This window comes from Alosa pseudoharengus, unplaced genomic scaffold (genome assembly GCF_046254945.1).
Source record: "Alosa pseudoharengus isolate Yale_2024_CS ecotype anadromous, Long Island Sound unplaced genomic scaffold, YU_APseudo_1.1 YU_APseudo_1.1_scf_25, whole genome shotgun sequence".
Classification (NCBI taxonomy): Eukaryota; Metazoa; Chordata; class Actinopteri; order Clupeiformes; family Clupeidae; genus Alosa; species Alosa pseudoharengus.
In genome coordinates, this window is record NW_027468696.1 from 1750189 (window position 1) to 1774222 (window position 24034).

General features: G+C 38.6%; 1 protein-coding gene across 7 annotated transcripts; it reads right to left on the reverse strand.

Moving 5' to 3' along the window:
- Nucleotides 1-339: 339 nt before the first annotated feature.
- Nucleotides 340-19368, reverse strand: LOC143099203 (uncharacterized). Of its 7 annotated transcripts, none has more exons than XR_012981432.1 (8): nt 19233-19361; nt 18845-18890; nt 18367-18690; nt 17461-17508; nt 10031-10141; nt 9886-9924; nt 9069-9264; nt 340-1992 (listed from the first exon to the last, which is right to left on the reverse strand). XR_012981432.1 is itself a non-coding variant. In XM_076262281.1 (8 exons), the coding sequence occupies exons 3-8, from the start codon at nt 18672-18674 to the stop codon at nt 1689-1691; spliced, it is 696 nt and encodes a 231-aa protein (XP_076118396.1). In that variant the 5' UTR covers nt 18675-18690; nt 18845-18890; nt 19233-19350; the 3' UTR covers nt 340-1688. The 7 variants fall into 7 exon arrangements, 6 of the variants coding, with proteins under 6 accessions (XP_076118396.1, XP_076118392.1, XP_076118395.1 ...); XM_076262281.1 differs by lacking the exon at nt 9069-9264 and having other exon boundaries at nt 340-1728; nt 1843-1992; nt 19233-19350; XM_076262277.1 differs by lacking the exon at nt 9069-9264 and having other exon boundaries at nt 19233-19356.
- Between the last annotated feature and the right edge of the window lie 4666 nt (nt 19369-24034).

A 24034-nucleotide genomic window follows, 5' to 3' on the forward strand; every position in this document is an offset into this window, starting at 1 on the left:
ACTGACTGAGCTACATTCCTATCTGTGTTTTTATGGCAGAAAATGTTCATATTGATTCTATATTCCGATAATGTTCTATATCAGGGATTCCCAAACTGTGGTACGCGTACCCCCGGTGGTACGCGAGCTGCCACTAGGGGGTACGCGAGATGAAAAGGGCAATGGTGGAAAGGAGTTAAAAATGATTCATTAATTAATACTCTAATTAATTCATAAATAATACATAATTTCGAATCAGGTTATAATGATATGGAAACGTGAAATTAAAGGAAATCATTTGTTCGTCATCAATCATCAACTGTTAGTAATGAATTGTTAACTGCTTATAATGCACTGTTAATACCTAATAAGCACATGTTATTCTAAAGCGTTACCGGCTTTTGTACATTTGCAGGCAACACGTTCATAGCAGGCTTTAGATGCTTCAGCAAGTGAGGTCCAGTATGGTTCAAAACTGCTATCCTCTATTTTGACCCACCTCCATTTAGATGGAGAAGGCAGTAATACTTGGCCCCAAATATGACCACCCTGATATGTTGCCCTTTTCACATGGTGTTCAAGAGCTGCACTTGTTGGAGGAATTCGGTGAACACTGTTCCTTTTTGAAAAAAAGCTTTTTCCTAGCCATGTTCACGCTCTCACATGTACTGTACTGGTTCTGTCTTGCAGCAGAACTGAACCTTTCAATTGTCTCTGATATATGTAAGGGGAATATCAGATGGAGCAATGCCTGAGTAAGTTCGGGGAGGACTTTCCATGTTGCTCATGCTGTTTTTTTATCATAATTAACAAAGATGAGTCACAACCAGTCGGAGCATTAAACATTGGAAGTGCACGTGCCTTCTCAGGACCAAGGCTGTTTGCAATTTCATGTGCTGCAATGTACCTAAAATTCTTCCCTGTTCCAATTGCAACCCAGAGTTCAGTGTCACCAAGGTTTTGCACCACAGAAACTGCCAGCACTACAACATCTGTATATCAACAGTTCGAATCATGATCTTTTGATGGCCATTCTGCACAGCATGAGATGTATGCAAAATCATCCTGCTATCTGCTTCCTCATGGTTGCATGGAGATAAAGCACATATGTCAGGCAGCTGTGGCTTGCAAAGGATGTTACCTCCCTGAGTAATGACGAGTTTCTTCTCTCCATGGTCTAAGGGCTTAACCAAGATGTTTGAAAGGTATTGAAAAAGATCTGTTTTATTTTGACCCTGCGGATCCCTTTACCACACTTTGCCCTTGCAGTGCCTTTGATGGAGTCGGCAAAGTACCTGTCTCATACCAAGTCAACAAGAGTTGATTTTTGATGATACAAGGAAATATAAGGAAGGAGCACTTGATGTAGCCTGGATACCAGACTCTCTGACTTTGCAGAGTCTGGCCTAGATCCATTGACAAACGTTTTTTCCTGGTTGGTGGACGCTTGTCTGAAGTTTGAAATCATTGGTTGCGAACAATTTCTTTGCACCCAGTCCACAGTCTTGCTCTCATCCTCTGTGAAACTTTCTTCAGCAGAAACACATGAGGTCGAGGATACAACAAACAGACCTAATTTGGATGCCAGCTCTTCAGTGGACGTAAATGTTGTTGACATTAAAAGCAGGTTTCAACAACAGTGATGTTTCTGCTCTCCACAAGTGCCTTATGACTCTGATGGTGATGGTTTTTCCTGAAGAACTCTTTTTTTACCCCCAGGTTTGCCTAATAGCATAATAATTCTTTAGGCTGAGAGAGAAAAACAGAGATGATTACCTTTCATTCACTAAATGAGACACAATATTAAATGTGAAAATTGTGGTAGACCACTTCCTAAACAATGGGTAATAAAGTAATGACAACCTGTTAAAGACCAGAACATCCAGAACTTTCAGAATGAAGAAAAGGGTGAATATCCCACATGCATTCTTTGGTTGTGTTTCACCAAAATGGCCCTTAATCTTTTTAAAGGGCCTCTGTGGCATTGCACTGTTTGTCATTCCCTCCATCAGCCTGTAGATCGAGATATGGAGCCAGTTGGTTTCACCACTTCACATTAGATTCATACATTTCAGTCACATACATTTCAGCAGAGATGTAAAAGTCTGGCTTCAGAGAGGAAAAGTCCTGCCATGTATTGGTTAACTGTTACTTAACACATGTGATTTCACTAATTAGCTAAACTACCTGGCTTAAAAATAAGAATCAGCTGATTAAAGGACAATCATTGTGATGATTAAATAAAGTCACAAATAAGCTGTAGGGGGAGCTTCGTAGAGAAAAATGTGACAGCAAAAGTGAGAAATCGGCGAAGAAATGACTGGAGTTACAGAAGGGCCCTTTAAGTGAACGGTTGAAACCAAAATGTGGCAGGACTTTTACTTTTTGAAGCCAGACTTTTACACCTCTGCATTTCAATGTCTTTCATTTACATAATTTCATGAAACTTGCATATCTCCAGGGTCATTCCATGCCAAATCAACAGATGCCTCCTGCCGGACCATCTTGGATTTGCCTCATACTGTATGTCAATAATGCTATAGTACACAGCAACTACTGTGCAAAAGTTTAAGCGTGTATCTACTTTATTTGCTGAGATATGGAGGCTTAAAAACAGGATCATTAGTGTGATAAAATTTCATTTTTTAAAATCACTTAGTCCCTTGGGTCATTATGTTTGAACAATTCATGCTAGATGCTTGAATGGCCAATGGCGGCCCGCGGAAACATTTCTGGCAGCCCGCGATAACATCTGATAACCTCTGTAAAACTGTTAAAACTGTACAACTGTACTGTGTGCTTTGAAAAGAATGAATCTCTGTTTAGTGGCCGTCAGGTTTTCCTGTGGTGCTTTGGTAGCTGGAATTGGCCCTGAATAAGGCCTATGCTGAAGAAGTAAGGCACACTAGACTGTTTGTTCTAAATAAGTTTGTACTTGAAATGGACTGCAACCAGAACAGTTATATCCCAAATTTGTCTGTTGAGGGTAGAGAACCCCATTGCAATTTTTCTCAAGATTTTCACAAGTTTTGCCAGGTTTAGCCTCAGTTATGAATTAAAATGTGTTTAATGCAATACATATAAACTGTAGAGATGCAACCAGGTCATTAAAATGATTACAAATGGGATTTTTTTTCGCCCCTTTGGCGGCCCTCAGTTAATGTTGGGTTCCTGAATTGGCCCTCACCAATCAAAACTTTGAGAACCCCTGGTTTAGGGAATATTGCACAACTGTAGATGTTTTCAAATGCAATGTTATTTGCCCCAGAGATGAATATTTTCCAAGTTATGGCATGTTGAATATGGCATTACATAAAAAAATAACAACTTTTGACCACTATTCCAGAGAGCAGATTTACTGGCTTAACTGGGTATATTAACCCAGAGTAAGCGGTAAACCTGGGATTTCAGTTCCAAAACGATCAGGCTATGTAAGTCACTATAACATAGGCTCTGAACTTAGGCTCTGGGTATGATAACCCAGACTAAGTGGTAAACCAAGGGTTGATTGAACTAACTGGTAACCAGTGTTTTGGAACTGACAGCTCGGGTTTAGTCGTCACAGGTTCAGACAACCCAGAGGTTAAGATGTATCTCCTTTCTGGAATACACCCCTGTGGGGTATACTACGAATCTAGCGAGGTATGTTGCGCTAAAAGCCAGGGTTTGCTGTGACACGAAAGTGGATCTGTTTTAGTGTCACTATATCACCATGGTATCTTATGCAACCAAACCTGGTCGGGAGGAGGTTATGTGCTAAGTTATAGCTCAAATCGTGTAATCTACCGGACACTGACCAATCAATTGTCTTAAAAACGTGTTCTCACGTGTAGGATTCTGTCATATATTCAGTCCCTCCAGGATTTCGTGAGGATTTTTTTGAGATTGTTGCGATCTGAAATGCCTGATTTCGCGACAACTTTTCTGAAAAATTGTGATGGAAGTTGCGGTGGTTTTAGCTGTTTGTTGCGAAGAAATTGCGAGAGGAAGTGAAAATTGCAAAAATAGTTGTGATTTCTTGTGATTCTTTTTTAATTGAGGGTAATTAAGGTTAAGTAAGACCAAAATTACACTGATCATCTTGATGCTTATTAAAAAGGATAAGTAAAGGTAATTCACAAAGCAGTATAACCTTTCGTAGAACTGTCCAAAAAAGACAGCCCCCTAAAGAGATGGCATCATGTCATATGTTTCAATTCATTCATATATGTTGTAATTCATATTAAGTTCAGATATTTTTAATAATTCATATTCTGTGACTTGTATAATTACTAGGGCTGTCAAAATAACTGATTGATTTCGATTAATTAATTTGAGAAAAAATAACTGATTAAAAAAAAAAATAACGCAGATTAATCGATTCTGTATAACCTTTGACCGAGCCATTGTAGTCAGTAACCATTAGACTGTAAAATGAAGGAGAGAGAAGAAAATGTGCTGCCTGAATCATTGATTGGAACATTTACTTTTCAAAAACGGCTTGATGCTGTTGATAAAAATAAAGTGTTGATTAAAATAAAGTCCTCTGCAATGTATGTGATAAAAAAAAAAAACTTCTTCCCAAAGCACTTTTGAATTTATTTCCTCAGCATATTAGGTCATATCATAGATTATTATGGCCATTATTAAAATAATAATAAAAGAGTTTTTGAACTTTAATGTCACTAATGCTGATTATTCAATGATTCATGAGTTTAAATATTTAAAATACTTTCACAGCAAAAATCATATATGCGATTAATTTAGATTAATTAATCACAGAGTATGTAATTAATTAGATTATTTTTTTAATCGATTGACAGCCCTAATAATTACTAATAGCCAACTAAGTATCTAGTAATTTCATATTGATTTAAACTATTAGACTACACTTTTCTTTAATGTTATTACATTGGTGGTGTGTAAGTCTAATTGACTGCCTGCCACTTTAAGGACGTGAGAGTAGCGTAATAACATATCTAAGTGGATTGGAACACTTGCATCTCACTGTGTTCGGCTACGACTGGAAATAACTTTTTGCATAGTGCATTAGGCTACGATATGTGGATGTAATTCTGGACGTTTTCTATTTCATTAGTTTAAATAAATGTTAAAAAATAACTCGTATGAAATCATTATTGGATCATAGAAGAGGTAAATGTCTTACAATGTTATTAATGTCTTTGATTTTGGTAGCACTGGACTACACAAACTGAGCCCACAAGCTAGCAAACATGACACGAACTAAAAGGACATCTCTAGGTGTAAACGTTTGCCAATGGGTTGCATATTGTAGCCTACTCAAATGCCAGTAAACCAAGTAGGCCTTAATTAACTTACTTTCATAGCCTAGGCAGGTTAGCAACACCAGGTTGAGAGATGCAAGATATTATTTACAGTGCTATGATTGTTTTTATGGTAGACTTTGTCATACATGGGGAATATGCACTTGAAATTAGGTATGAAGTTATTTTCTTTCATGTTTCATGCTCTATAAATGATATATTTTCATTTATTTTAGACACACCCTAATTGGTAAGGAATACTAAGGGCTGTATTTTGCACCCTGGTGCATGGCGTAAAACTCGTTTTCCAACCCGGTGCAAAGTTTAATTCCTTATTTTGCACGTTTATTTTTTAAACAATACGCCCAGGGGTGTGGCAATTAACAACTTAGGGAGTGGCTTAGCGCATTGTCTAAAAATCACTATTGTACACCTGAGGGGTATTTCACAAAGGCAGAATTAAGACATCCAAGATAAGTGATAAAGCGAGGTTTGACATAGCGTTGTCTGGTCATCCTAGCTTAACTCGTTTCACTAAAGCCAATCCAAGATGAGTAGGAGCAACTATGTCAAGCCAGGTGTAAGTAATTCTGGATGTGTGCGCGTTCTCGTTTCTGCTCCAAAGTGCCCACGGTTGGGATGAAAAAAAAGACGCGGAAAATAGCGTCATTCACACAAAGTGAACAACCGCTTTTGATATAGACTAACAATGAAGTAAAGTTGTCCTTTTTGGAATGAGGAATCATGGCTATTTATGTAAAACAGCAGGAGTAGGCGTGGTAGACCAACTGAATGCAAATTTACATATGCACCCACGTCTTGTCTTGGCACGCAACACCATTAACAAAGCGCTTGCTACTGCAAAGATGCACGTAGTATGATATACCTTAATATTATAGTTGAAAATACCTTCGAAAACTTGCCCCTCCACTTCCAATCAACTACAGTATAGGCTATTCATCAAACGTCTATCAATAAAATAAGCAAACAATGAGTAGGCTACCTAGGCCTATGTTAATAATTATAAGGCTATCACAATTAAAATAATAACCATATGGTAGTACGCAGACAATCTGTTTTGTTTTGCGAGCAAATACATTTAGCAAATAGTTTATAAATGGAATAAAGCTCCTTAAAAATTAGCACGGAGGTCTGATGTGAATGACAGCTAGCGGGACCAGGCTAGGTGCAGAGAATAAATCCCCATGGTAACTTATGTGCCATCGCTTTTGTGAAACCAAGTCAAAGCTAAATTCATCCAGGATAATTTAAAAATCCCAGCTTAATCCCCTATCTAGGTTTAGTGAAATACCCCTCTGAGCGGTTTGGGTTGCACTATGTGCATGTTAAATGCGCTTTAAAAATAAAACTGACTTGACTTGACTTGACTTGGTCAGAAGTCTATGGCGAGTTGTTTATATGTCATTTTAAGAGCGCATTGTCAACAGTCACAACGCACCATCCTTCTATCATCCATGAACGCACACCAGCGCATGTCCATGCAAAAAATTACAAATTGCATGATTACAATGGGAAACAAAATTAGAATAAAGATATTACGAAATACTGTCTCATGATTTGCAAATTGGTAATGACGGTTAAAAGTGATAAGGGGAGAGGCGAGAGACACGTATGGAGTACAGCTGAAGGCGCACTGTCACGAGATATAGACATATATCTGCAGGATAAATGTTTTTTATTCAGTCACTTGAGCAATATTAGGGTAAGTGTTGCTTTTTCCAGCCTATGTTTTCGATGGTAACCCATTGTCAGTCAATAGTGAAAGTAACTGCATAACTGTCTTGTCGTTGACTGACACCATGGTGAAGTTAGTTTCACTTTGCCAATGAGTTCAAATAATAGAGGAGTGCATGCGTGAAGGCTATGCTAGGTTTTAGTAAAGCATGGTTTAGTGGAATGACTATTCCATACAGTCTCGCAAGCAGCCTCCTTCAAATGCGCCGTTGAATGTCAAAATACCGATGCATTTATTTGACATCGCGCTTTGCGCCGTTAAAGGGAATGACAGATGTCATTCTCATTGGTTTAAATGATGTTACGCCCCAAACACACCCATGACTGTTTAAAGGAACATCTTGTTGTGCCATGCGCTCAACGTTTGGTTTGATAACGAAAACCCTCCCATGTGTGGTCTGGACATCCTACTAAATTTGAATAAGCTTTTGATGAGTGACGATGCGTTTTTGACTGTCATGATAGGGCCCTAAAACAGTAGTAATGTATAAAACTTCTGATGGGATTCATTGTGAAGACAATGTGGTCAACACATACATTTTTCATAAATGCAATTTTCATAAAGTCATAGCTTGTCAAATATTCAACTGTGGCGCAATTATTTCAGGAGTTGAAGACAACTAACCGTGTAGATTAATTTCCTTTAAATTCCAAGAATCTAGCATGAATCATTCAAAAGTAATGACCGAAGGAACTTACAATACATTTTAAAAAACAGCATTTTTCAGACTCAGAGTTTTTTAAGCTTCCATATCTCAGACAATAAAGTAGATACAAGCTTAAAGTTTTGCACAGTAATTGCTGGGTATAGTAACATTATTGACCTAAAGTTTGAAGTAAATCCAAGATGGTCTGGCAGGAATTTATTCTAAAATCGTTTGATTTGGCACAGAATGACCTTACTCTTAATTTACTTGGACTAATTCATAATTCATTCATGTAAACTATGTAATAAATCAGCTTATCACTTATGCATTTTCCAATTATATGCGAATAATACAATTGTAAATACAATTGTAAATCTGGCATGGACATGTATTTCTTTGGATGTGAGTAAACTACTGGATCTAAAACCTTCGATTACAAGCACTACATTACTGCACTTCTGAAAATGATTTAGTAAGAGTTAACTGCACCAATTTAAATTCACTGCTAGTCAGTGTTGGGAGTAATGCATTAAAAAAGTAACGTAATTACAGTAATGCATTGCTTTTTGCTGTAATGCAGTAATGTAAGGCATTACCAATACAATTTCAGTAATATTTTACTCGGTACAATTCTCAGTAACTGAAGTTACTTTGCTTTTTAATCCAAAATTGAGAAATGCTTAATTGGCACCAGAGAAGATTATCCAAGAATTAAAAAAAGTCATCTATGCTGGTCCTGGAATTTGATTGCCTTGTTTAGATGACTGTAGAAAGGGAATTTGAGTTATCTCTGCCATTGAGTTATCTCTGCCATTCATGACTCAACAGATCTAACATGGTTAGGCTATACTTCTCATTTCAAGCAGTGAGAATAACTAAAATGTTGCTTTTACAGACAAAGATTGTAGCCATTATTCTCAAACTATTTGCATTAAGTCTACACCACTGTAAGTGGAAGGAAAGGCAACCAGCAATGATGAGAACCATTTAAAGTCAACATACAATTTCACTATGGCTATATTTTACTATATTAAGTTGTGAGTGACCTTTGGCCTTTGCGGCCTACATTGTCCCATGAGCCATAACTGCAACCATTATATTGTTCTTTTGTTAGCCTTAAGCCTAGCTCAATCATTATGCCATACCACATCACCTCCTGCCGTGTAATGAGCTGCATTGAACACATGAAGATCTATTGAGAACACCAAATCCATATTTCCTGTTATTTTGGTGAAAGTAATGTAAACGTAGTGTAATGCCTTACAATTCAAAGACAGTAATATTGTAATGTAACAAATTACTTTGAGATGACAGTAACAAGTAATAAATAATGCATTACGCTTTTGAAGTAACTTGCCCAACACTGCTGCTAGTTAAGCCTCTGCTGGAAGTCGTAAGTCAATGAACATTGTTGCGTACTAACCAGGCTAGGTGTAACCAGAGAATGTCTAATAAGGGGAGAACTTCCGGTTTCTGAACTGGTTGCAGATCCTTATGTGGTTCCACGTGAGGGCGCTCGCAGGCAAGTCCAGAATGAATGGAGGTCTATGGAGCTGTACCCCTCAAAACCCACTTTTCTCGGGATATAATTTTTTTTCAAGTAATTTGAATATTGTATTCTAAAGGGGAGGCAAAGAAAATACACTTGGTTGAGTATTATATTTTTTAAAGTCACTTAATTGTTCTAAAAAGCCTTCCAAACATGTCAATGATGTCATTCATTAGCACAATGCTAGCGTGTTATGAGCAACATCAACCCAACCTGTAAGAAAAAGAAAGGACATGACTCCTGGATTATTAAACTTTTGATTGATAATCCATATCCATTTTGCGAAAAATAAAATAAAATCTGAGGGTTTCAGTCATTAAATAGTTAAAAACAATAAATTTAGCCATGTAGCTCCATAGGACCCCATGTATTTTGGACTCGCCCGCGATCGCCATCTAGATGAACTCTGGTGAACTGCAGCCAAATTCGGTATGTATGGGATTACAGTAATAGAGTGGGGAGGCTCTCCATAGACAGGCTCTGGTGTAACCCACTTCCAGTGAATTATGCTAGGCTAATGGTGTCAGACTGAGTAATTGCATGTACAGAGAAGTAACGGTTGTATCCACTAATCTAACACTGGGGTAGATGGCAAATAAGATAATTTCCCAAACAGTTGCTGTGTTTCTTTAACACATTTTAAATGAAAACATTTCAACTCCTGAAAGAAAAAAAACAATTAAGGTTCTACCTCTTCTTGTTTTTCCTTTCCTTTTTCTTGTTGTTCCCCCTAGAACCATATGGGATACAGTTATGAGATATTAAGGATGGAAAGATCAAAACAGACACAGTTTAAAACAGGGTTTTGAGGAAAAGAAAATAGTTTTAAATGTGACCTCTTATTATTAGTGTTTGTTCGACATGCCAGACACCCATCAAAGGACTGCAGTGGTTGACTGGATTTGTAGACCTGGGCCGGATAGCAGGCAGAAGATCCAGTAAGTGTCCTAAAGGCCAGAATGAGGAATTTTTATTTAATTTTGGCGGCAAAAGGAAGCTAAAGGAGAGTCACAATAAATCTATAAAACTGTAAACTTACAGCAACCCACTATATATATATATATATATATATATATATATGTCTATGATAGCCTAAATTTAGTTATTTTTTTAGAAAATATGCATTTACTTCATTTTTTTTGGCCTATGACCACCCCCCCCCCCCTCTTTATTTTTTAATAAAGCAAAATATATATTTTTATATCATACACAATATGGTACAATAACGACTTAGATTTATATATATTTTACACAAAGATAAAACCACACTTACCAACAACACATTACAACCTTCTCAGCTTGTAGAATAACTTATGAAAATCAATAAATTAAAAAAATTAACCTCCCAGCTATATAGAATGATTTCCAACCTAAATACATCAATAACCCTCCCAACAACCAAGTGGGAAACCAACCTGGCTGTCTCCCCCAACCCTGAGTACTGGGAACAAATCTGTAAGAACACATTTCATGACCGATAACACAAACCTGCAGCTTGTACAATATAAAGTAATTCCCTCAATCACAGAACTCACCCAAAGTAAAATGTTTAAAATGGGCCTAAACAACACCGATATTTATCCACAATGCACTTAGGCACAGACGACTATTTGCTCACCATGTGGCACTGCCAACCAGTTCACTCCTTCTGGATCACAGTCACTGAGACACTGTCCACCATCCTGAGCTACAGAATCCAATCATCTCCAACACCTTGTCTCATTGGTGACTTCTCCGAAGTCCATATCCCGCAAAAATACAGGAATCCGTTGCTCATCTCTCTAGCTGTCGCTAAGTAAATAGTTCTCCAAAACTAGAAATCAAAGAAATCTTGCCACATCAATCACTGGAACAATTTAATCTCAGAACATATTTCAATGGAGATATACAATGCAAGAAGGAAACAAATATAAGCCTTTGAAGACACCTGGTCCCCATTTTTGACATTTCTAAATTCAAACCACAAGCTGTGTACATTACCAGACACATACCTCCCTCTTGCATTATGTAAAGTTTATTAATTTTCTTTTTCTTTTGCCTTTGCCCCTGCAGCTATCACTTTACACATACACATAGGCACACACTATCCACACTCATGCATAACATGTTTCCAAACCCCTCTCCCCTCAAACACCCTAACCATAACCAACTAATGTGAATCTCAGATCATTCTACTCAATTGCTAATACAGTTTTTTCTGATTGCTTAAACACAACTATGGCTTTTTTTGCAAAACTCTACACACAAATAGGAAAACCTTTCACCCAATCTTGCAAAAGCTAACACACCTTGCTTAACTCTTCACACTTTCGTAAAAATGGTGTTTTCATATCAAGCAGTAAACACAAGCCATCACAATAGTAAGCACACAATGTGCAAACTACACACTGATGGTATGAATAAAAAACACATCTGGCTTCTGCTTTATCTGTGCACAAGGTAGACTATGTCAGTTTAACGTCATACTTTTGTCATAGTTCTGTAAACATACAAGGATCCAAACTTCAAGTATTACAGTTTTTTACAATTGTTTACACACGTTTTCAAAACTCTGTGTCTATTTTTCAAAACTCCACACACAAAACCCACAACTGCTCACACAAAATGCAAAATGCCCCAAATCTCCAGCAAAAACACACGTTTAAAGCAAACATTCGCCTCACATTACAAACACTTTTGTCATAATATGACATTTTGGATACATCATGTACACACTGTTGCTCAAAACCTAAAGCTCTTCTGTCTTAGGCTTTCTATATGTATTTCCATACAAGAGTGAAAGTTATGGTATCAACAAAGAGAAGTTGAAATACACAGTAAAAATCCAAGCAATATTGAAACCAAAAATAGTGATTTTTCCCAAATAATTGGCTGTTGTGAATACAGTATTTTACAGCAAACAAGAAAAAAAGCAAAAAAGAATACAGTGACCACCAGATGTACATGGAGTTTTGAAAACACTGATTTAGTTTTTTTCTAAAGACAAGTGTGTGTGTGTGTGTGGGGGGGGGGGGGGGTTGTGTACAGTATGTATTCATAGGCCTATAGACCCTTTCAACTGCAGAAACAAACAATTCTACAGTACAGTTTTTTTCAAATGCTTACACACTAAATCTTTGCTTGTCACACAATTTTCTAAACATGTCTTCCAAACATCATAACCCCACACCAAATCTGCAAAACCATACACTAATTCTCAGTGTTTGACTCAGTTCTCAATTGACTAAAACACATTTTGCAAAACACCACACACAATTTTCTACTTAACACACAAAAATCGAACAGGAAGTAACTTGATTTCATTTTTCAAACACAACCCATCAAAATGCCACACTAAATAACCAGTGCTTCACTCTCTCTCTTCACATGTGTAAACACTCATTACTTTACTGAACACACTGCAAAAACTGCTTATCTAACAAAATCTCACCAAGTGTTATTAATCTCATATCAAGATAAAAAAAACTAGTTGGTATTGTTTTTAGTATAAAGAGACTTACCTAGCGCTTCCTTGTGAAAACATTTGACTTAATTTAAAAAAAGTTTGACTTATTTTAAGACATCTCATCCTGAAAACAAGCAAATTTGGCTGCCAGTGCGTTAAGCAAATGTGTCCTAAAAACAAGCAAATTTGGCTGCCAGTGCGTTAAGCAAATTTGTCTTGATAAGACTCCTTAAAATAAGTCAAAATCTTCTTAAATTAAGTCAAAATGTTCTTTTGAGAGGGCGCTAGGTAAGTCTTTTCATACTAAAAACAATACCAAATAGATTTTTTAATCTTAATATAATATTAATAACACTTGGTTAGATTTCATTTTTTGCAGTGCACTGTAGTGTTTATTTACACACATCAAAACAAACACAAGTGTGTTTTTCCAAGTCAAAACACAAAATAGCATTGTGAGACAAAACAAAGCAGTCTACATCGGGACGTCTCTCAAAATTTCATCTACATCACATGCAATCTCCTAGTCCAAGGCACCGGGGAAAATATATTCTGGAATGCCGTATTCAGGCCTGACATGACAATATCCCCACATGTAGACTGATTTTTTTGCCTGTAAAGGGCTATTTCTTTCTCTTCTTACCGTTCCTCTTCCCCCTCCTCATCCTCCTCTTGCTACTCTTTGTCCTCTTCCTCTAACTTCACCTCCTTGTCCTCCTCTTGCTCCTCCTTGTCCTCTTCCTCTAACTTCACCTCCTTGTCCTCCTCTTGCTCCTCCTTGTCCTCTTCCTCTAACTTCACCTCCTTGTCCTCCTCTTGCTCCTCCTTGTCCTCTTCCTCTAACTTCACCTCCTTGTCCTCCTCTTGCTCCTCCTTGTCCTCTTCCTCTAACTTCAACTCCTTGTCCTCCTCTTGCTACTCTTTGTCCTCTTCCTCTAACTTCACCTCCTTGTCCTTGTCATCCTCTCCCTCTTACTTCTTCACCTCTGCATCCTCTTCCTCCTCTTCTTCCTCCTACTTCTTCACCTCCATGTCTTACAGTATTCTTCAGCCTCCTCTAATTCGTACTTTTCTTACTCTTCCTGCTCCCTCTATTGTACCCATTGTACATTACCTGTGGCTTATTTATAGTGCTTAGGCTGGCCAGCAGCCAGACCAATGGATACCTTGTCTTAGCTGAATTACTGAAGCTAAGCAGGTGTGGGCCTGGTTAGTACTTGGATGGGAGACCTCCTTGGAAAACTAGGTTGCTGCTGGAAGTGGTGTTGGTGGGTGGCCAGTAGGTGGCCAGTAGGTGGCACTCTTCCCTCTGGCCAAAAATGATCGATCCCAATGCCCCAGTGCTGTGACGGGGACACTGCACTGTAGGAGATGCCGTCCTTCGGATGAGACGTTAAACCGAGGTCCTGACTCACTGTGGTCATTAAAGATCCCATGGCACTTATCGCTAAGAGTAGGAGGTTCCCCGGTTTCCTGGCTAAATTCCCAACCTGGCTCATTCAATCTGGCCCCCTAATCATCCCCCACTGTAATTAGCTCATTCACTCCCTCACTCTCCACCTCAAGCTGGTGTGTGGTGAGCGTTATGGCGCATAATGGCTGCCGTGCATCACCCAGGTTGGTGCTACACATTGGTGGTGGTTGCTAGTGAGGTCCCCCCATCCATGTGTTGTAAAGCGACCTTGGGTACCATGAAAGGCGCTATGTAAGTTGAAGGTATTATTATTATTATTAGGCTGATTGCAAAGTGAACTAATTATCTAAAACAGTTTTCACATCAGAAAGTGTGCCAGAGAGTTGGCAAAATGGTGAAAATAATAACCATACATTTGCTAGGAGTGTGTTGATCATTTGTAAATTGAGTGTAAAGCATGAGTTGTGTTTACAGTTCCGCAAAAAGAGTGCTGTGCAGTGAATTGTGCCTACAGTTGTGCAAAATGTGTGTTACAAAATTGCAAACTGAGTGCAAAGCAGTGTTTGTGCTTTTAGTTTTGCGAACTCAGTGAGTGGTTTTGCTATAAGGATTAATAGTTTTAGAAATTGTGCTATAAGAATCACAGTTGTGTTTAAGCATTCAGAAAAAACTGTAATACATCCTTGGGTTTGTCAACTGTCTTGTCCCTCTGTTGTCTGTCTGTCACCTTGTCGTGTCTTTTATGTTATGTGTTACACTCTGTACGTGGTGCTATAATCTCCCCTCCCCTTATGTACCCAGGGTCTCACTAAACTGGGTGAATGATTACGGTAGGACAATGTAATGCATTGTATATAAATCTAAGTTTGTATTGTATGCATGATTTACTTTTTAATAAAACTAGTGCAGTGCCCGTTCAAACATGCTATTCCTGTAGCCCAATTACATGCCTGCAGGTAGGCCTGCTTTGAAAATAGAATAGGGAAAAACATAATTCCAGGTAAGCATTCAATAATGAATAGGCCTACAGATAATAATATAATAAATGTGAAGTGAGCAGAATTTAAGCATGGCTACATGTGACATTTTTTACAAAGTGGGCTACTCGAAGTGTCCGTTTATTGCTCATCATTTTTTACGTCATTTTGAAGAATGAAGAGCCTGCATACCTGTGTGTCTTGGCGTGTTGCAAAATCCGTGGAGTTCACTTTATTGTTTAGGTTACGTTTTTACCCTTATAACTTACACTGATCCAGCTTAGCCAAAGCCCTGCTTCTATCCTCACTGGTAGCTTACAGTACAGTGGTGTGTGGGACGGGGAGTGGCTAGCGGTGAAAGCCAATGTGCTTTTCTTATTCAAACAACGTCAAATTTGGCACTGCACTTACTCATGCCCATAGCAAGACACCTGCCAAGTTTGAAATCAGTCTGACAAACGGTCAGCGAGATATGCGTGCCACAGACAGACAGACACACAGACAGACAGACACACAGACACACAGACGCTTCTTGCTTTATAGATAGATTTGTAGGCAGGAATGCATGCGGCGCATTGTAAGCAGGAATGCTGTGCGGCGGTCATTATAATTATTATAAAGGCATGTAGGTGTAAATAGTTTGTTAATCATGAACACACCCATTGTAACTGATTTTATAAACCATAGCCAATTCCTTAACTAGTCAAATCATGCAAATATTACTTTACATCATTACATTAACAAATTATTATTCCATCATTTATTAAGTATTAAAAATAATCTATAAACATATTTTAGATATAGGTTAATTTACTATAAACAAACCATTCAAAACTGTCTGTACAAATGCTTTTATTTTACCGGTACTATAAATCTAATTTGTTACTGTAAAAGTAATACAACTCCCAGAATGCAACAGCCCCATTCAACATATTCTTAAAGATATCACATATAAAGCCTTACTGAAATTTAATCTTGAAATAAAATACAACTAAGTGACAGTGACACTAAGATAGACACTAAGACAATAAGCACTAGGCTATATTGTTGTTGTCATGTTGTCATGTAGCCTAATTTGTAGTGCCACAAACCATCAAGTAGAGGACCATCGACAACACCTTAATCCTGTGCATAGAGCTTAACCCATTCTAGACCGCATGCTCTAATTTCAATACTCCAGTACTGATGAACAAATCCACATGACTCTAGTTGTGCAGTGAGCTCCTGCCCCGATAATCCTATTGGGTAGGGGGCCCCCAGAGAGCCTCATCCCCAATAATACTTTGGGGGCCCAAATTCTCCCGCAGCGCCCCTGCAGACATATAATGCATTGAGTGCCCAACTTTGTGACACCGCCAAGGGGGCCGAGGAATGCTAATTGATTTCGCATTGCACTCAAGAAGTAGTATGTCTACTCTCTAAAATGTCCATATTTTAATAATGGTCTTCTCCTTTGTGGTAATCCTGACAATACTCTGAAAATCCCTCACACAGTAATTTTGCTCATCAGTTGTTCTGTGACATATTACTCACACACCCCAAAAAGCCACAATAAAGAGTAATGACAAAAAAAGAATCATTATAAACAAGAAAATAACACTGACCCATAATCCCTAACTGCTGTAGTTACGACCAAAACGTACAATGTTTAAGTTCAGCCCACATTTATAATCACAGTTATATCCTGTATATTTTCATTTTTAATGTAAAAGTAATGCAACTCAGTATTCAGCAATTTGCTGTGAAATTTCATTGAAAATATTGTACTTTTGATTTGTGATTTACCTGACCTATACCAAGATGTTTTGGATCTGTTGTTGTAGATTAGTCACATAAATGATTTTTCACAGTAAAATAATGGCAACGGTAGCTTTGGCTTTCTTTGGCTAGAGCATGTAGTTCACAAAAGAAGCCACTAGGTGCCACTGTAGAGTCAGGTTTCAAATTTGTTTCAAAGCTTATCATCACTTCGAACCTTCGAACTGTGTCAAAGCTTCCCGTTGCCCATAGTGTGAAATCCGCCTTCTTTTTTAAAAAAAAGAGATTGCAACTAAATTAACTAGTTGCACGAAAGGCTGGGTTATGAAATAAACAGGAAATAAACAAGCTGTCCGAGAGCCTTCAATTGTCAAAAACCACAACTCAGAGTTGCTTACGTCTCGCAGATACAGAGTAATTACGGTACTGTACTGTCAGAATTTGGCTGTATTTTTTTTTTACAGTGTAGGAACAATGCTTTACAAATTAAGTACAAAGTATTTAGTAATGGTTTACAGATACGTATTGTTTAATAAATGCTTAATAGTGTATAGTGTTACTGAATTTTGACCGTAGGCCAAATCGTTTGTGAGGTAAAAAGTGAACTTGATTATTACAGTGCCAACAGTGGCCAGTGTGTAACATTTAACATAGTCATTGGAAATATCATACTTATCTGTGTTCTCTGGTTGTGGTGACTCAACAGTCTGATCCTTTGGCCTGAAATATATAATATGATACTAATTAAAAGGAATTTTAAGTTCCAACAGTAAATGAGACAAATAAGTATCACATTAGTATCATATTGACATTTATGCACAACAAAACTAGAGAAAGAAATACTACTTAAACATAAATATTCAACTCTCTTCATAAATGGATGGATTTAAACGTGTCTATTTATGGTCAGTTTCATTCTGTAGAACTTGCAGAAACAGAAATGCCTAGTCCTCCCCAACCAGCAAAGCACATTTGTTTTGCATGTTTCTGTGCAAGTTCAGAAGGCATAGCATTTCACATACCATGTAGTAACCTGACCACAGGACCTTTTAACAGGAAATCACCTCTGTTGAGGACGTGACAATTTGTGCATGGTGTCATGAAGTAAAAAGTAAAGTAAAACTCCCCAGCAGGTCCTTATTGATAGCTAAATTAGGCTACATTTAGCTTATTAATGAAATATTAAACATGGCAACTTTTACTTTTCAAACAGCAAATATATATTAATCAGTAAGATTAAGTAAGGACAGTTTATCTGTAATAGCATATTATATGCAAAGGACAGTTTATCTGTAATAGCATATTATATGCAAAGACAAGTCAGTGTACTTAACAGAAAATCATGCAAGAACAGATAAAAACAAAAACAGTTAGTTGGGCTTTGTTTCTATAAAATTAGGAATGGCCACTACCCCCCAATCCATTGCTGGTATTGTAATATTAGGCACTTTCCCATTGTAGATGTTCTTCCACAGATAATTAATGGATTATTAATGTATGAAATGTGAACCACTGACTCAAACTGACTCACACTGTAACTATTGCACTGCATGTCTGAACACTGTGCACCATGCCTACCCCATTGCGACAGACGAACTCTTGACTTGACTCTGTGACTTCTCTTTGTTGGATTCTGTCTTTATTTTTTCCTCCAATTCCTTGGCCAGGTCATTCCGGGGAATTTTCTGCAAGATCTGTAGAGCAACCTTTGTAGCATCATTGAAGGTTTCCATCATTTTTTCGGCAATATCTGTGGTGTCACGATGGGTCAGTGATCCTGGAATGCGAGGACGTTCACCTCTCAAGTAATAACAGAACTGCTTCCTTTGCTTTTTGTCAATCTGTTCTAGATTGGAGAGGAGAAGTTCCCTATCCTGATTACCCATGTTTCTCCTAGGAATACTGCGAGGGGAATATATTGGCTCTGGTTAATGTTTTTTAAGATGATCATTTTTAGTAATAATAGTTAGTAAATAGCTTACATACCAAGCATTATGACAAACTGGGTTACATAGGCTTAATGTGCAAGACACTAAAATCCATAGGTTTAACTCACATGTATTTTACGGTGCTTAGGAGCAATATTCACTCTCCACATATCTCTGTAGGAACCAGTTACTGATACGTTAACCACTTTGTCATGGAAAAGATGGCAGTTTGCTTGTTATGAATATTTTATCAATGCTTTATTGTGTTGAGTATGTTTCTTATGTTTGCAAGGTTTTAACAAGACTTGTACACTCTTTAATCTATTAAAGTGAATCAAAGGCTCTCATGCTGAACTGGAATGTGCAAGTGAGTGAGTGAGTGAGTGTGTGTGTGTGTGTGTGTGTGTGTGTGTGTTTATGTGCATGTGTCTCTTTCTGTGTGCAAATTGCAGGCTATGAAATCTATCAGAAAACACTGATAGAGAAATCATGTATATATCAACAGAAAAAGTGTACCTTTGTGGCTCAGTCCTTAATCAGCCTCCTTGCCATAGTGTCTACAGGCTCCTGCTCACAGAAGCAGTTTGACTTAACTGACAACAGGAAGAGAGCTTTATACTGTATGCTAGCTTGCAGATGCAGATGGCACACACTCCCCTCATTAGCAGTGTCATCAGTGTCAAACACATGAATGTTTAGAACCATATGCATGTCTATTTATGACACTGTGTGTGAGCGCATGAGTGTATGTGTGTGTGTGTGCGCATCATTGGACACACACACAGACCCACACACACCCACACACACACACACACACATACTGGAAACAGTCGGTCACCATATTGGGACATGTGAAAACTTACTTCTGTTTCACGTTTATCCAGTGTGTTCCCAAATTCATTAAATTTGATGTGTTCTCCCTGAACACACAATAGTTTTTAAACATGTTACTTAGGCTATGCCTGTGTTGGAGTGTGTTGATTCACAGTTCTAGACTGGTAGGCATTTTAAGATGCACTAAAATTACCACCTGTCAGAGCAGTTTAATTAGCGATAAAGTGCTGTGATGATTCTGTAGCCCCTTTTGCTGCCTCGTAACAATAGAAAGCTGCACAAGTAGATGATACAGTTTGGGGGAACAGGTGAGTGTCATGTACCATCACGCTTCTAGGAAATGTAGTTCACTTAGTTAGCCAAAGAGCTGATTTGGAGATGACAGAAAACAGTACCGGTAACTTTGGAAAACTACTGGTACGCAAGGAAAAGTGCAGATACGCTTAAGAGTAAAAAATGTAGGAAGTGCCGGTACCACGTACTGGTGAGTGCTGTCAAGCACTGTTCCTTTTGCAGTCCTACAAGGTCATCAGGGTTTGTATCTCTAACTCTCTCGGGTTGCAACTGTCCAAACAACCCTGGTATAGTTTGTTTCAGACCATATAGCAAAGTGTATTCTTTCATTAAGGTGCAATTATACATCTATAGTCATCTGTAACAAGGGCACTCCTGATTATTATCACAAGCAGATAGATTGTATGACCAATGGGGAAAAAGAGGCAAACAGGCCAGTCTAGTGACAAAACAACAGCCAGCTTTATTTGAAATCACTTTGCTGACAGCAAGTCATGTGATTTCCAAGAATGCAAGGCTCTGCAAAAGGGAAGTGAAACTGCAGTGGCTTTTTAGTGTAGACCCACCCCCCTGATGTCAAACAAAATGTTCTTTTGTCTTTGTGGTCAAACTATTTTGTTTAGAGCCGTGTCCTCTGTATGAAAATTGAGAGAGAACTTTTTGTTGTGTGTGTGTGTGTTTCAACAATGTATTATAAATGTAGTGCATACACAAGGCAGAACTGTGTGTGTTGAGAGAGAGAGAGATTGGTTAGGTCTATCCAATTGTGTGCAGGAACATTTTCCCCTGACTGTATCGATAAACACAAACACACAAAAGGAAAATAAAAAGAACAGAAACCAGAAATACAGCCAAGTTCAAGTAAATATGAAAAGGAAAACAAAATCAGGGCTGGAACTGGGACCATGTAACGCTTATCAGTTAATTTTTTTATTGAAAATTAAAAATTGGCTTCAATTTCAGCTTCAGCTGATAGGGTGGCGAGGGCCGAGTTCACCCTTCACCATTCAAGGGTTATGCCATAGGCCCAGCTAGTGTGAAACAACATCAGTTCCTATGTTTCAATTTTCTATTTTTCTATCCACCGTTACATATAATACAAAATCAGGGGCCCGTTGCACAAAAGTAGGATCAAGACATCCAGGAAATGTGACTGAGCTGAGCTCAATGAATCCAAAACAAGAGCGTCCAGGCTTAGATGGTTGCACAAAGACCAAGCCAGGATGAGCAGACTCGGATTCATCAAGCCAGGTGAAACCTATCCTGGATAAGTGCGCGCTCACGGCTCCTTCAAATAGACCCCGCCACCAATTACAGATTCACCATGGCAACTAGAGCGTCTTCATTGCTTATTCCATGGGTTCCCAAAGTGGGGGTCGGGACCCCCCCGGGCAGTCGCGGGACCCTGAGGGGTGGGTCGCGAAATGATTTCCATAAATCAAATAAATTTGGGGAAAATAAAAGAGCTGTCACTTGACCGCACTTTAAAGACAGATTTTAATTCCAAGACACTTGCTGAGTTCTGGATTTCAGTCGAGAGGGAATATCCACAGCTATTCAAGGCCGCGATGGATGTACTGACGCCGTTTGGCTCCACATACCTGTGCGAAAAGACTTTCTCTGCAATGACATATTAAAAACAAATACAGATCGCGTCTAAATGTGGAGGATGATCTCCGTGTGGCCGTCTCCACAATTAAACCAAGAATGGACTTGCTGTGTTCCGCGCATAGCGCGCATCCATCTCATTAGATGAGATTAACGCTGAAACATAGTTGCCAAAATGTAAATTTGCGCAGCAACAATGTACATATGTTTACAACAGTTTGTGGATATTACCCTGACTGAGATATTCTTCTGTTAAAATGGAAATGGAAATTAAAGTAATGTTTCAAAGTTAAGTTTGCACGACAGCAATAATGTGCACTCATGTTACATGGATAATATTTTTTGACTAAGGTATTCTGCTTATATCATATAGTAAATTTCTATATGTAAAATCATAACAGGCTGCTCTGTTCTTTTGTGTGGTTGTTAAGCCCGTGTTTGGATAAGCCTAGTGCGTATGGCCGGTGCGCACATTTTATTTTATTTTCACATCCAGGGATAGTGGGGATCGCCAGTCTCTGACATGGTTATTTTGGGGGTCGCGGGTTGAAAAGTTTGGGAACCCCTGGCTTATTCTACGGTGTAAAGTAGGCGATAGCCTTTTCACAACAACAACACCTCTGTTTAGGAGAATATTGCAACTGTTGCGACCACCATGCGTGAAATGGTTACGGCGCTCCCGTGACGTCACTTTGTCGCATGACAGGTTGGGAATGGCGAGTATGTAAAAGACATAATTAAAAAGAAAGGCAACACCGCCACAGTGATACTGTTCGTTATTTAGTTAAGGGGCCACTGGAGGGATTTTGAGTGCTTCAGTCAAAAGATACATGACCCTCCCTTGCCTGCATGACATTTAATGACCCTCGAACAGAATTTTCAAAACATGACCCTCCCCTGCCCATTCTCGATGGCTTAAGTTAACCTATTTAAGTTAACAGCGTGGTTGTCGTAAGAGCACGATTCATTGGCGCTTGCATAGTGCTCCGCCGTATGTCTACGTGCGCACCTGCATCAGGCTACTCAGCTACGACTAGAGAACTTTTTCCTGTTTGTACCCAACTCTGCACTGTAGAAACTGGTTATTTATATTTTTCTGTGAAATAACCAAATCTATTTGTTCAACTTTATGAAGCAGAATTATGCACTAGGCTACTTGGAACGTAACACATTTTTGTTTGTGCAGGAGAGAGAATGACGGCGATTAACAAATTGCACTTGTTGCTGGTTACCAATAAATACTATATATTTTTGCAAACAACAAAAACAGAAAGGATGGAGACAGCAAAGCTAGAAATGGGCAGGAACAAGGTCAATTGGTAGATATGCTTGTCAAAACGTTAGGAGCTGGATGTGTGGAGGAATGAAGCACAAGTTTGCTTTACTAATGTTAAGCATTAGTATGTGATTTTGGGAACTCTGTGATGAATGGAAATGAAATATATGACGATCGTGAAACTCATGAAAACGCACAATCTGGACATTTTATCTGGACATTTTATCATAACTCGCGTTGCTGCTTTGGGTCGAATCAGTGACGCATGCACGTCAGGTCAAAACCAGGCCATTTTGGTGGCTCTATCACTAGGTGGCAGTCTCGCCAGGTCTCCTTGATCACTTCCCGGAAGGTTTACACAAGTAAGTAACAGGCAGCACTTCATATTTCATGAAAGACGTTATATCTCCATTTCTAGAAAAAAACAGCGATTTTGATGAAAACTAGCCACTGTTTAGCTTGGGATTTCTCAGGAACAGAGGTGTGTAGAAATACACGGTTTGCACCCACCGAGAGCTTAAAGTCTCACCTTTTAATCGAGCTATTGTATGTGTTCATAGCTATAACACAGAATATGCTGTGGCTGTACAAAAATCATCAACAATGGTCTAGATTGCTGGCACTCTAGGACAAAGCTCCCGAAAACAGCTTGGCATTCAATGAGTTAATGGGGACATATGTTGACTTTCCCGTATTTTGGGTGAGAAACCCGGGAAATCTCCCTTATTTTCAATGTTCAATGTTGACAGCTATGGAACGAAAAGGAATGTTATATGGTGCCATAAATCACATTCGCTCTAGAATCTTTGCTAGTGCCTAGATGACCCTCAGTCTCCACAGAGTCTCTATGAAAGCCACAGCGCGAGGCCTTTATTTTACTCCCTAGCTACTCTGAAAGAAAAAAGGAAATGAGGGGTAAACATGGTGTGCAGAGGGGTTCCTGAAGTGTGAAGACAGAGTTACATGGAAAATATGCACCAAACAAGCCACTTTGAAATTTTGCTGTTTTCATGAATAAAAAAGTTGGGTGACCCCCCCCCCCACAGAATAAAAAAAAGTTGGGTGACCCTCCCCTCAACAAAGAATAAAAAAACATGACCCTTCCCTATTTTCCTCCGGTGGTCCATTCCGTAAATACCGAACGGTCCCTAAAGCAAAGCAATCTTCCCTGATGGTGACAGTGGTCGGCTGGTGAGGGACCAATAGGCTATGTGTTAAATCCATAAAGAGATGCTCCGCACATATAACTCTGAAATATGCAAAGCAAGACAGTCCTTTTTTTCTAACATTATCAATAGAAGTTCAA

Bases quoted from the DNA above. Each gene is read 5' to 3' on its own strand.
- LOC143099203 (XM_076262280.1), bottom strand. From the start codon at position 18,674: ATGGGTAATCAGGATAGGGAACTTCTCCTCTCCAATCTAGAACAGATT. The intron at 17,509-18,366 runs GTAGGCATGGTG...TATATATTTCAG, and splicing joins AGTTCGTCTGTCGCAATGGG to GCCAAAGGATCAGACTGTTG. The intron at 1,993-9,885 runs GTAGAACCTTAA...CTCGATCTACAG, and splicing joins GAAAGGAAAAACAAGAAGAG to GCTGATGGAGGGAATGACAA.